Raw genomic sequence first — 13,923 nt, forward strand, 5'->3', positions numbered from 1 at the left:
AAACTCCAGCTGTACAGCAGGCTATGACCCTGTGTTACACCTCACTTAAGAAGACTCCACTCTGTCAGCGTTGCGGACAGACAATACATTTAAAATGTGCCTTGAGTCTCAATAATCTGTGTAAAGTTGCCTGACCTCCACGCTTCAGCTAAGGCTTTCTGGAGTATTACCAGCTCCTCAGTGTGGAGGGTGAGTCAGGATTATGGTAATTACGGTTATTATATTTTCAATGTAAAGAATATCTTACACGTTGTCTGGTCTGGGCCCCTCATCTCAGCTCTTGACGGCTAAATTAAAAACATGCCCCGCTGCTGTGACCTTTGAGATTGATCCTTCTCCTCTCTCGTCCCTCACTACCTGCATTCGCTGGGCTATTGCGAGTGTGAAGTGTTTGTTTAAGGGTTGATAGTCAGTAGGGACTCGGTACCATGGGGAAAGATCTATTGTTGCTCCGAGGCAGCCTGTGTACCTGTCCAGACAGGTATGTCTCCACCGATGGCTCCACTGAGGGCAGATCCTCTTCTCTCAGAGGGAGAGGAGCTGGTTACATCGGCCCCCTTGAGTCTTGAGCAGGGAGCGTCTAAAGAAAATCCCCTGACACAGATCTCTTATGATATGCTAACTGAGCCTGTGATGTTGTTTACCGTCGAGCCCAGCAGCTTCACGCCAAGACGTGTGGCGAGCTTCCGGGACACATCAAACACATATTAAAATCTAAAATTAAAAATCATTCACCCGTGGCATTTGACACACAGACCGGGAGAAATACCAGAGGAATACCAACACAGTCAGCCATTGTTCAGAGGGCCCCTGCTATTTCAAATGACAATCAGCCAGTTTGAGGCAGAGCTTAGGAAGATGTACAATTTTTAAAAAATACTGATTTTGATATTAATATGTTTGAAAATAAATGTGCAGTTGGTTTTCGGTATTCGTGGACCGTTTGTTCCAGGACCCTCCATGGATACCAAAATGTGAGGCTTCTCAAGTCCCATATATAAAATGGCTGTTGCTTTTTGGAATATTTTTGTGTCATTGTGTCCAGGATGAACTAGAAACTGGGCAAATTCACAGTACAGAGAGAGAGAGAGAGAGAGAGAGAGAGAGACCCCCACTCATTAAATCAATGCCACTGCCCAATCCCTTGATCTGACTACAAACCTTCCCCCACCAAAATAATCCAACCAGACTTACAAAGAAAAATTGACAGAAAAAAAACGCCTACAACAGAGAAAAAACATATATGATAATAATAATAATTTGATCAAATAAAGTGATCAAAATGCAAATAAGCTATTGCAAATAGCAAATGAGCTATTTGGGCACCCTGTGAGTGGGAGATTGCAGCAGCCAAATACAGAAGTTCATAATTCAAGATGGCTATTGTATCGTGCTTAACACTGCATGGCACAGAAGGCATTATGGCACAAAATGATGATATTTCCTCATTATTTTTATATATTACATCACAACATGCTTTTCTGATTATATCATGGATATCATCAGCACACCCCCGGCTTGCTGTTTATCACCTGCATATTTTATTACAAAGAGAGTCTAATTAGTATTGTTTAATAGGATTTAGTGCAGTGTGGTTTGTGGAACCTTAAATAAAAGCTAAGTATTTTGGAAAATGTTATGTAGTGTGAAACCTCTTACAAATATTAAGGTCTTAATGTCTTGACACTGGTTATGGCAGTGCTTTGCAAAACTGACCCTGGTGGGCCACTGCCAACATGTTGTGAATTTCTCCTTGTGGTTTTGGCTTCAACTTTAGAAGGTGCTGTTAATTGGTTCATTAGTTGCATCAGGTGTGTTGGGAGCAGAGCAATCTCAGAAATGTGCAGGGAAGTGGCCCGGACCAGGACTGGGATTGAGAACCACTGGGTTATGGCATTCATGAACCTGAAGGTTTAGGAATACATTATCTTTGGTTAAGCCCTTCTGTTGGTCTTGGGACCAGAAGGTAGCGGATTTGATCCCCAGGACCAGCAACCTAAAAAAAACAGGGTTGGGTGATAAAGGAACAGCTCCTTCTCCTAACTCAACATCCTCAGCTGAAGTGCCCTTGAGAAAGGTACCTAAGCCCCAATTGCTCCATGAGCATTATGGCTGACTGCCCACAAATCCAGGTGAGAGTGTGTGTGTGTGTGTGTGTGTGTGCTTACCAGTGTTTGTGTACATTATCCTGGATGGGTTAAAGTGGAAGTAACAGACTTAATGCCTACATTTGTTTATTTAAATAAGTGATCACTGAGGATTGACTTATGTTTAAAGTGTTCTTTGGCAAGTGATTAGATTAAAAGCAAAGTTATGTGATTGAATCAGGGTGTTAAATCTAATAGCCGAAAAGCTTACCGTGAGCCGGATCGGGCGGTCCGAACACCAGATTGTAGCGCAGGATGTAAAAGTTATTCCACACATAAAGCTGGTTGTCCCTGGGGTTGTACTCCACAGCTGTAATATACTGGTACTGGTTGGGGAAGTTAATATCCACGAACTCGCCGTGGCTCTGTTTGGTGTTGTAGATGTAGTCGATGAGACCTTTACTGACTTCGTTCTCATTGTCCTCATATGTGGACCTGACCACGTAGAGCACGCCGCAGATCATGAAGGCGTTGGAGGCAGAGCGCTTGTCATAAGCTGTCTCCCACGTGGCCTCAAAGCGTAGCGTGTAGGGGTTCAGCTGGCTCAGGACCATCATGCCATTGTTCTGCTCGGTGGCATAGATCACCCACAGGCCGCTTTCGTCCACAGCCAGGTCAATGTCTGTCTTTCCACCCCACTTGTACGGCGAGGTGTCATGGTAGTTGGCGTTGTTAATGATGGCCTCGCCGCTCTTGATCCGAGTGCGGAGGTCAAACTTTACTATGTTGCGTGTTCTCTCTTTGTTAAAAAACACTGCCCCGTCATATACAACAAAACCCGTCCCATCCACCCGATGGGGCAGTTTGTAAGTTGTGGTTTGCCGTGAGTTCTGGAAGTCGTCGAGTGACGAGTACTCAATGAGCGTATCAGTTCGGTACGGAGTCCATGGCATAAAGTAAACTTTGTCGCCGGCTTGAAGAGGGTCCTTGCACCAGGCCCCAGCTTGCTGCTCCGCTTCAAAGAGAAAGGAAGGATCTCCAACAGCTTTCAGAGTTCCAGGACAAACAAAAACTAGTGATAGGGAAGAATAGAACAGAGAACAGTCAAAAGTAAGCAAACGTAGCCCGGACGTATTGTAATTAGAAGACCGAGCAGCCAGTTCTGGCACTATGTCAGCTCGATAATTGGGCAGTCTGAGAGAACGGGAAAAAAAAACAAAAAGAAAAAAAAAGAAAATACACACACACATTGGAGTGGCTAAAAAGCTACAGCTATTCAGCATTCATATGCAATAAAAGGGAGTTTATTTTAGTGCGAAGAATCTGGATCTGAAAGTAATTGAAACTAAAGCAGAACATAAAAGTGGTATCATGTGTCTGAAACCAAACGCTCCCTGCTGCTCGGACATACTGTATGCCGAAGGGGAACGAGGGGGTATTAAACAGCAACAAAAAAACTGAAAGAAAAGAAAGGAAAAGAAAACAACCAATCTGTCCTGTAAATAAAAGAAGCCAACTAAAAGAGATTCGGTAAAAAAGACAGGGAGAATTTCAATAGCAGCATACAACGAGTCTGCAAACGTGTATAAGGAGACATTTGGCATTTAGACGGCCTTTAGACTATACCTAAGAGAGGCTTTCTTTGTGACTAAATGGTGCAAATGTCACAACCATTAAGATTTAAAGAAGTATTAAGTTTTTGAGGTGTTATGTTGTTTCTTTTTTTTTCCCTGAACACAGACACAATAATCAAATGTGAAGAGAGCAGTAAGTGGCAGGGTTGGGAGAGGGCAGAGAGAGTGAGGGAGATTGGGAGAGAGAGAGAGAGAAAGAGCAAAAATGAGAGCGAGTGTGAGTGAGAGAGAAAGAGAGAGCAAGTGGGAGAGTGAAAAATAGCGAGACAGAGCGAGAGCAAGAACGAGAATAAGAGGGGGTCGAGAACAAGATAAAGAGAGAAACAAAGAGAAAAAGAGAGAGAGAGAAAACGACAGTTGAGGCAGTGAATTTAATAGGCCAAGAGAAAACCTGTTACCATGGCATGCTATGGAAGGGGGATTGGAAAGCCAGGCAATAAGAGACTGTGCCAAACAGAAAGAGCACCCAAGGGTATGTGGGGGAGGGGGAGGGGGGGAGAAACCCCTACAGACTCCAGTCTCTACATCACATCTAACATTTAAGTTGCAAGTGTCTTATCATGTCTTTATAATGAGTCCTCCTCCCAATGCTGCAGTTTTACTGACCTTTACTGATTCAAGAGGATTTTTCCTACAGCCTGCTAGGATCAGAAAGGCAAGAGTGGGGATAGGAAGATTGTGTTTTTTTTCTTTTTAAACGACCATATGCCACAAAGGAAAGAAAAGAGAAAAAAACAAATAAAAAACAAAGGAGCTACGGGAGTTTAGATTGTGTCAGTTATTTACCTTTTTGCTCCACTTCTATTTTATGCGTTGGACGAGAGAATGAAAGGGGTGCAAGGGGGAAAAAGAGATTAACATGAATTAACTATCATGTCCATGAACACATGCAGTTAACATGTCATGAGTTAAAGGATAATATTTACAGATGTACACCTAGTTAGAAGGAGAGAGAGAATTACGTTAGAGCCAGACACACGATGAAACCCCTTAAGAAAAGGAGCAGGTTAATGATTAAATGATTAGAAGTTCCAGCATTAATTTCAGTATGATTGGAGTGTTACTGTAGCACAGAAACCAATAGGTAGATTTCCAAAAGAACTCAGAAGAATATGCGAATAGAGGTTTAAATATAGAATACTTAACCAAATATTTAGTATCCAGTAGGGGTGTAACAATACACACTCAGCCTACTCTTCTATTTGAGTCACTTCACAATAAAGGTTCCATAATCCAGTATAATTACTATACTAGAGGGAGCACTGAAGATTTTTGGCCAGAAATGTTCACCTTCACTATACCGCAGTGGTCAGCGCAGAGGCATTTAAACAGTAATCAACAGAACAGAGTTTGGTTTTGTGGCTCTTCTGCAATGTTTCTACAAGGGCCATTAGATAAGTCTCTTTTTTATCACGTCACCTATCAAGAGGAGGTAAATCACCTCAGGAGGTGTGACGCCACTATCAAAAATGAGGTCCTGCTCAATACACAACACAGAAAAATAAGAGAAACAATAAAGAAAAGTCCCAGAAAGGACCCAAAGACATGGGATTTTGTGGCATATAGCGTATCCTGCATAATATGATCAAATTAGAGTTCAATCGATTATATGTATTTATTGTTATATTGTTTTTGTATTAATGCCATCTTTTGACAATAATATTGTAATATCATCATGTATGGTTACACCCCGCGTATCTACTTTAAAAACCGTGAACCACTGAACGTTTAAAAATCCTATACTGCGATCCAAATCTACATTGATTATTTCACAAAATATTTATGTATCCTAGAGTTCTTATGAAAATCCATCAGACACAGCCTTCTTCGATAAAGTAAATGAATAAGTCAAAGGAATATATAGCCACGTTAAAAGACGTGAAGTTTTACATGAATGGTTTAGTTAATATTTTAGCTGCATTAAATACATAATTTGATGTTGCATTAACACAAATTAAATTAGCAACTTGTCATTTTTGTGGTTTACATTTTACTATTATTTTATTTAGCTGCTGTCTGAAAATAACTTCATATCTCAATTTCTCCTTTAGAGCATTAGACGCAATAGAAATGCTCCACTCAACATTTAATTATATAATAAAAACTAAAGGGTGTAAAAAATTACATTTCTGAAAAACTTGCATTTCTGAGATATAAGGTTTTATTGAGACAGCAACAAGATTTTTGAGTGCTTTAGTAGCACATATTAAATTTAGCGTTTGAATATATATATATATATACACACACAGAGCATTTCACATCATTCCTCCCATTAGTAATAACAGATTATAAGGACTTCGTATTCTATGATAATGGAGGCATCAGTGTAGTACAGACAGAAATATGAGAGCATTAAAGACTCAATCAGGAAATATCAAAAAGTTTCAAATGTTGCAAACATGAAAGAGTTTGTTAAAAATGAACATTCCAAATGAGTCCAATTGTGTGACACTGTTGAATTCGAGGATGTTTGGTGATCCAGCATTAAAAACGGACAAGTTGCAGTTCCTGATTTGGTCTTTAACATCATTTATATAACCCAAATAATATTGATTTATGTTTGCTTTTGTTCAAACTTAGCGAAATCATTTCTCTCAAAACAGTGGGTGGTAAAATACATTAAATAGTATGACATTTCCAGGACAGGAGAACTCCAATTTCCTAAAAAGTCAAACAAAAAGCAGCCAGGTTAAATAAATGGAGGGTGTTGTGGACAGCCAGCAAATGAAAAGGACTCTGAAAAGGATAACATCGAAGCCAGAGTTAAGAAAGAGAAATATGTTATTTGTGACTGAGAATGTAGAATAATTACAGAATAAAAGTCCAGACACTTCCTTAAGACCGCACATAAGGAAATGGAAAAACAATCAGAAAATATCACAGCAATTATTTTAAAAAATATAAGTTCAATACAGCATTATCTTGAACCTTGTTAGTTAACTTAAAAGTTGGGATAATAAATGATAAAAATCCAGTTCCAGTGCTGTCTTCACTATACCCTCTCGTGTCTAACTATTATTAGAACACAGCTGAGAAAGTTGTGGAGAAAAAAAAATTACAGCCAGGAGAAATGGGGTTTACTGTCAAACTTTGATGTATATTTTAGATGTGTTCTGCACTCCTCACTATGGTTCTCTAGGTGGGTAATATCTTCAACAGACAGTAATGTCTTTAACGGAACAGAGATATTCTCCTGGCAGATGAGACAAGTCAGTTGGAGAATAATATAACTATCTAATTGCCTAATGGAGCAAAACAATCTATACTCGTAATGTAATGGAAAACCTTAAAATAGAATGAAATTGTTTTGTTCGACTTTGTTCATCTTCTACTTCTGTGTCATTTGTCTTTCTCCGAACCAGGATTCCAACGCTATGGTGTAGCAGCCAGTGAGAAAACATGTCCAACAATAACTAATATTTTAGGTCTGTGGGGCTTGTCAGATTGAATATCTTTGCTAGGCATTTTACATTTTTTAAAAATCCATAAACAGCTATGGATGCTTTAGCCCGGCTTGTTTTTCACTATGCAAAGAATGGGCCTAATGATCACATTCCTTTGCTTTCACGTGTCACATATTAGGGTTAATTAATTTCTCGATTCACAAGTATGCTAAATGCTAAAGCACTAAGTAAAGCTCATCTGCCTAATGAGGAGCACTTCTGACACCTGCTAAATTAAAGGGACACACAGGCATGACAGGTATGCACAATATATTTTTGTGAGTTCATTTTAAATATGGACAGTTACCGAATCTGTTGGAAGGACTTTATTAAAGCTACATAAAATGGAATTTTGTTAAAGCAGAAAAGCTGCCAACAATCATGACAGAGATGGTAAATATTAAAAATGGCAGGGTAGGCACTGACAGAACTGAAGCACTGTTCCCTTGTGAAGTAAGTTTGGCAGAACCACTTTACAAAGGCTTTTTTTCTTTCTTACGTTCAGTGGATTCTCAGAGGAAGTGACGATGATTAACTTTGACTAAAAAAGGCGAGATGCAGTCTGTACATAAGCAAAATGATGGCTTATACTTACTATAGGGGACACACTCATACTGGACCTCAAGGTATTTGTAAGTTCCTGGGCAAGGGTCAGGGAAGACATCCGATCCCGTAATGACAATGCACTGGGTTCGATTATTGCACCTGAGGGAAGAGAAGCAACAGGGAGGAGAGAAAAAGTGCATTACAAAGAATGTGACTGAATTACGAAAAAAAAGACAAATAAAAAAAAAATCACACATGGGATTATCCTACGAGAGTTGACTGTGCACACCTTTGCGGAGCACCAACTGTCAGCTGTCAATAACGCAATTGGTCTTCTTGTTGCGCAGATCAATGTGGAACAAACAGCAGAGTTGAAGTTAAAGGCCAGCTGATTGTCAAAGAGGGGCTTTTTGTTCGGGATGAGAGGAGAGCGGCTGAAAATTAGCGGAGCACGCAGATGCCACTGCAGCCCTTTTCTATGCTCCCGACAGAGATAAACAACCTAATCTTTTAGTGTTCATACCCGCCAGCACATGAGTTATAAGGATCTTATGTATACATCCTTGAGGCTATGCTGATTGGGCCCATGATGGATTCAGTCTCCTTATATGCCATTTCACTCTGTTGAATTTTTCACTATATGTCATGAGCTGTAATGGATTGTGTGCTTGTCCAGGGTCGATCAGTTTGCTTTTTGGCTCAGAACAACAAAAATTACTGGCAAAAAAAAAAAAAAAAATGATGTGTTCTAATTACAGATATTCATCAGGGCTGCTTACTTACAATGTAAATGTTGCTGATTGATTAATCATACCGTGTACACTTTTAAATGTAGATCCCCTTCCTTGAATATTAATCGGATACAAAAATAAGCCATGCTGTGTGCTCAGTGTGTCTGCCTTCCTGTGTATGTTTGTCTCTTTGTTTGACTTATTTATTTATTTACTTGTTGTTTTTAAGTTGAGCTTTTCACTCTTACCATGGAGGAAACAACCTTTTTGTTGTTGTACTCTTTCAGAGCTCTAACTTTTATTCCTTCCCCTCTCTCTATTTGCTGTAGTGCTGGCACAGCCAATAGGCTCCAGTGTGTGAATAACTCTTAAGCATTCCTGACATCCTCTCACTTTGCCCCCCCTCCCCACCCCCGATGTCATAGACGGTTATTGTGGCTGCAAAACCGACGGCCATATTTACGCCACCACATTGGGCAGTTCATCCCCCTGATGAGACTTAGCATTTTATCTGTCGTCTGTAGCCTTTAATCAATAACTCTGTCCGTGGGCAAGTGCCTACTATTTCAATTGATCGCTGAAAATCTATCTGCAGTACATCAGTGAATTTTCTTCCCTGCTTTTCAGTGTGCATTCCCTTTTTTTCCTTTGCTTTAGAGCAGCAGTGAGAAGAGAACTGTGCTGGAAGTAGACTGCATTTGATAAAAACACAGACAAAAGTCTACTAGACTTGCTATGAAGCTGATTCCCAAATCCCGACATGCCCACAAAAACAAAGGTCCTCGGAAACTGTGATAGAACAAAAAGGACGCTTGCACGCAGAAGTAGCAGCGGGTGGCTGAATTGGCCTGCTGGCATTTTTTTCCTTGACCTGGCCTGAGGGCAACATTTATCTCTGCGCTTATTTCTCTTTACCTCAGCAACTAGCTGTAACAATTAATGTCTTATGTCTTTTTTCCTGTGGTTTAATATACAATGGGAGAAGAAGATTCCGAGGGAGGAGAATGCGCAGGGTAGTTTCACTGTGCACACATTACAGTACCATTCACACACACAACCGGAGGCACAGCTGTGCATTCCTGACCGTCACCATGGGGGACGGGGAGCCATCTTGGGAAAACTGTCCTTCATACAGAGTTATTTTCTTTTATTAACAGCCCTCGCATGTGATAACAGATTTAAATATCAGCATGTTTGCTCATTTAAATGAATTAAAGTCCTGAAATTATAGCATACACCTCTCGCGTCTGCAACACTGTGCCAATGGGCTTATTTTTATTTGTAGCTCTATTAAAGGCATGCGCAGTGTATTGTGTGCCCTATATTTCATTCAGTCATGCTGTCTATGCATTTGCATAACTGAATATGCAAATAAAATATAGGTAGCTGTTCATGTGCAAAGATTGCCTCCGAAGAGGAAGGTTAACGCATGGCTTATAGTGTGTCGCCAAATAATGTTGCACAGGATTATAACAAAGTTTTACAAGGACATTTCTCTTGTTGTAATATCTCCATAATGTAATATACTGCGTTTACTTTAAAAAGGAGAAATAAATGTCGCACCATGCACAGAGCAGAAAACAAAACACCCCAAGCAAATGCTAAACCTCTGCTTATCTGCATTTAAATAGAGTCATATTAATAGAGTCGAGGATTTCCAGTGTCCGTGTGGTGCAAAATACAATGCGGAAAAAAGCAAAAGAATAAAAAATAAATAATCATAATAGAAAAATACACCCCACAGTTAGAGTAACTTGATGGCTTCTTCCTACTGAAGACAAGTCAAGAAGAGTTCTTATATTTTATGAATCACGCTAAGATATTCAGAAGCTAATCCTCCCATATTTGACCTTTAAGGAGAGCTAAGCATCAGGTCTGCCCGAGCAGCTTGAGAGCGCCGTGGAGAGAGTTGATGAAAATCTTCCTCCAAAATAGACCCTAGGCTGACAGCAAAGGTGTTTACAGAGAAGATGAGACTGTCTTACAGATGACATGTCTAACATACACACCTCTTGTCACTGGGGCTTCTCTGATGTTTTCAAAGTTAAGTATTTAAGAGGTGTGGATATTGTGCACCGAATGTTTACACTCAGCTCATAGAAAACACTGAAAACATACATTTACAATTAAATTATTATAAATATCAATTAATATAAAAATTATATTTTCATATTTTTCAGATGTTTACAGAATGCAGTTTGGATGATGCTGATAACATATTACTGATAATACATAATGGGAAATACACTGCATTGTTATTTGAAGAGGCCATTTGCACACCATCAACAAAAGGATCATCCTCTGCACTACATTAGGGATGTCACTATCAATTATATGAGTAACTGAATCACTGAATTGAGTGATCTATTTAAAGGCAAAAGAACACAAACCTGCTCACATTTTTTGGAAAAATAAACACAAAGAGCCTTTCAAATTAATGGTGCATTGCAGTTCCCACACTGAGATTAATACTGCAGAGGCCAGCTCCAAGCTCTAAGTTTTAAACTTGAGCATTGATTGACACATAAAGCAATTGGGGCTTGTGACAGACATTACATTCTTTACATATTTACAGTTTACTCTTCAATAATATCTAGTCAATACTAGGGGAGTAGCTTAAAAGCTGTGCACAGAGCTGCAATCTAATTATTGACTTAGTGTTTCTGACAGTCTTATACTATATATATAAAATATTATTTCAGACAATGCAGTTTTACATTGAATTATCAATATTATGTGCATATAAAGTGTTATACAAGAAAAATGCTACGCCATAAAGCAGAGAGTTCAAGTGTTCAATGGGTGATAAAAAAGAGAACATTGTTGAAATGCACTCAACCATTGGCTTGCCTTGCAGGCTGCAGCTGGGTGTCCCCTTAAATGCTGTGTACGAGCAGCACACAACGACGTTCAAGATTACTACTGAATGTGAGTCAGATATGCAGAATATGGGACAAATTTCAGATCTCATAGGAGAACTTGTGCTAATGACCCTTTCGTTTAATCTCTAAAATTCATCATGTCCCTTGAACAGTGAGGAGAAGGAAAGAAAGTAAGAAGAGAAAAGCTTCTGAGAAGACTGCTGTTTAATTTCCAAATATATTTCTAAGCATTTGTTGAGATGTTCTTAGAAATGATGTGTGGACAAATATAACCGTGTGTTGGGTGGAACCACTGTTAATGTGGAAGGCAACATATAAAGTTGTCATTAAACCTGCAATTGCTAATTACTATCATACGCCTGCTGTAATTACACTGAACCAAGGCAAAACAAGCAAACATCATGTTCTTCCTGACACACGCAGGAGGCAATTAAGCACAAACAGGGATTCACTGTCAAACACACTTTGATTCAAATGGTCATAACCCATCAAATCAACATAAATATTTTAAGAAAAGTGCTAGGTGATAAAAGAAATGGCTACTTGCATAATTATTTCAGCAGAAAGTCAATATGATAATGGTGGCAGTGTTGTGCAGTGATTGAGGAGACAAGTGCTTCATTTTATTACTACTACTATGCCTCCGCAAACAGTTTACAGTGGCTGGATGGAGTTAGAACCTCATTCCTTCCCTACAGTACTTCAGCACCTCTACTGATTAGATATCAGCACCTGGGAGTGCCTCTTGATTTCATAAACAAGTGCAGTTCTCATATTTAGAAGGTTGCATTCACAGAAAATATTAATCTGGAGCAGCTTAAATACTCGCTAAAAACGTTCAAGTACAAGAGCAACGATAGGCTTTGTGCCATCAGGCAGCAAATGCAGAGGTCTACGGAGAGCTCTGCAAGCATTTCTGTCACTAATACAAATACAGCAGTGTTTTCCAGTCCATGCTACCTTCTACTAAACACCTTCCCCTAAACAACATAATTAACAAGCACAATAATGAGCTGCAATGATTAGGGTTTAATAGGGAAAAACTCAAGGACAGTGGTGCCGTTTCATTTCATTCAAAGCAATCTTTCTAATGCAATATAGTCAGCTATCTTCGTTTTTACTCAGAAAAAACGGCCAAATTATAATATTTCCTGAGTTCATTTGAGGTTGCTGCATATGAAGTTTGAATTTCTTCAATGATTCTTTGCCTGAAAGTCATGCAACTTCCACTCCTATAAATCATGAACTTGCTTTGAGTTTTTAAAGGTGCTGGGACTATATTTGGTAATCAATCTCACTGTTTACTTAGAAGACCACGGCCACTTAAATGTGAGCCTGGCCATTAAAACCACCCCTGATCCCTTCATCCTCCAATACTTCCACTCTGATCCCAAGCTTGAGCTTTATCCACACAGAATCGAAGCATCATGAGCTAAAACTTAGCTTGCATCTATTATTAATGCACACTAATCAACCGTCATGATGAATGATTATGATGTTGGTGGTGATTCATTACTCGGCCAAAAGAAATAACAACATGAAAAGTGCAAAACAATGCAATTTCACATCTGGGCTTGCGCAAACCTAAGGAGGCATATCCCTTTGAAAAGTTTCCCGTGTAGATTAGCACCCACTTGAGACGCCTAATTGCCTGCAGCTGAAGGGCCTAATTGAGCCGCTGCAGTTTCAGGCCTATTTTCATACAAATCATGGCACACGTATAATAAGCTGAGCGGAAATACAAACAACCCGCGCTGCCTAGACCTACAAAACACATCAAAGACCGTCTCACACATAACTTCCTGTTTGCCAGCGCAATGCAAGAAAAGAGAAATTGCAAGGCTCCAGATGTATGCTAGTCACTAAATTGGCAAGCGGATACACGACAAATCGGGATTTTTGTGTCCTTTTTTAAGGGCACTTTGAAATTAACATCAAGATATTTAAAGAGGGGTATGCTCTCCATGTTTGGCTCTGAGGACATTCCAGTCAGCACTATACAACCTGATCACTTGATTAGAAAAGAAGACAGCTTTTAGAATGCAAGAATAGAGTGCTGCATCAAATTAATATTCCAGTTTCAATAGTGCTGAGTTACGAGGCTGTGATGGACCGGTGCCCTGTCCTGGGTGTGCTCTTGCTTTGAGCCCAATGATCTGGGTAGGCTCTGGAATGAATAAATTAATGAATGTATCTCTTTAATAATACTTCAGGTGAAATTATCAATGTGGAACAAAGCTAAAATAATCTCAAAATAAATAGAATAATCATAGTATATTTTTTAAAAGATATAATTCTGTATTTTCCATCAATATCTAAAGAACACCCACCTTTATTCTAAAACAATTTGTAAATTTTAATCACAATACAATTATAAGTTAATAACAAAATATGTAAGTGTTCATGGAAAATTATATTTCCCAATAAGATCATTCTATTCTTAAGCAGAGAATTGTTTAACAATAACCTAATACCACTTCCACATAAGAATATGTATCAATTAAGACCATTTAAAGAGAATTTCAAACACGATTTTAAACATCACTCTTTTTAAATGTGTAAATTATTTTCACAGAAAATGTAAATTTTATTTGTAATTA

The 13,923-nt window shown here is 39.1% G+C and overlaps 1 protein-coding gene across 5 annotated transcripts in view; it reads right to left on the bottom strand.

Annotated features, from left to right (window-relative positions):
- Positions 1-13,923, bottom strand: part of adgrl2a (adhesion G protein-coupled receptor L2a) — a 160,015-nt gene that overhangs the window by 38,248 nt on the left and 107,844 nt on the right. For 3 of the 5 annotated variants that reach the window (XM_066647559.1, XM_066647560.1, XM_066647561.1), the window contains 3 exons: positions 7,760-7,869; positions 4,508-4,522; positions 2,359-3,159 (listed from right to left, as the gene is read on the bottom strand). In XM_066647559.1, coding sequence (XP_066503656.1) covers positions 2,359-3,159; positions 4,508-4,522; positions 7,760-7,869 — 926 coding nt within the window. The remainder of the gene's footprint in view (positions 1-2,358; positions 3,160-4,507; positions 4,523-7,759; positions 7,870-13,923) is intronic. The other 2 variants (XM_066647563.1, XM_066647562.1) reach the window with 1 other exon arrangement.

Source organism: Hoplias malabaricus, chromosome 16 (genome assembly GCF_029633855.1).
Source record: "Hoplias malabaricus isolate fHopMal1 chromosome 16, fHopMal1.hap1, whole genome shotgun sequence".
Taxonomy (NCBI): Eukaryota; Metazoa; Chordata; class Actinopteri; order Characiformes; family Erythrinidae; genus Hoplias; species Hoplias malabaricus.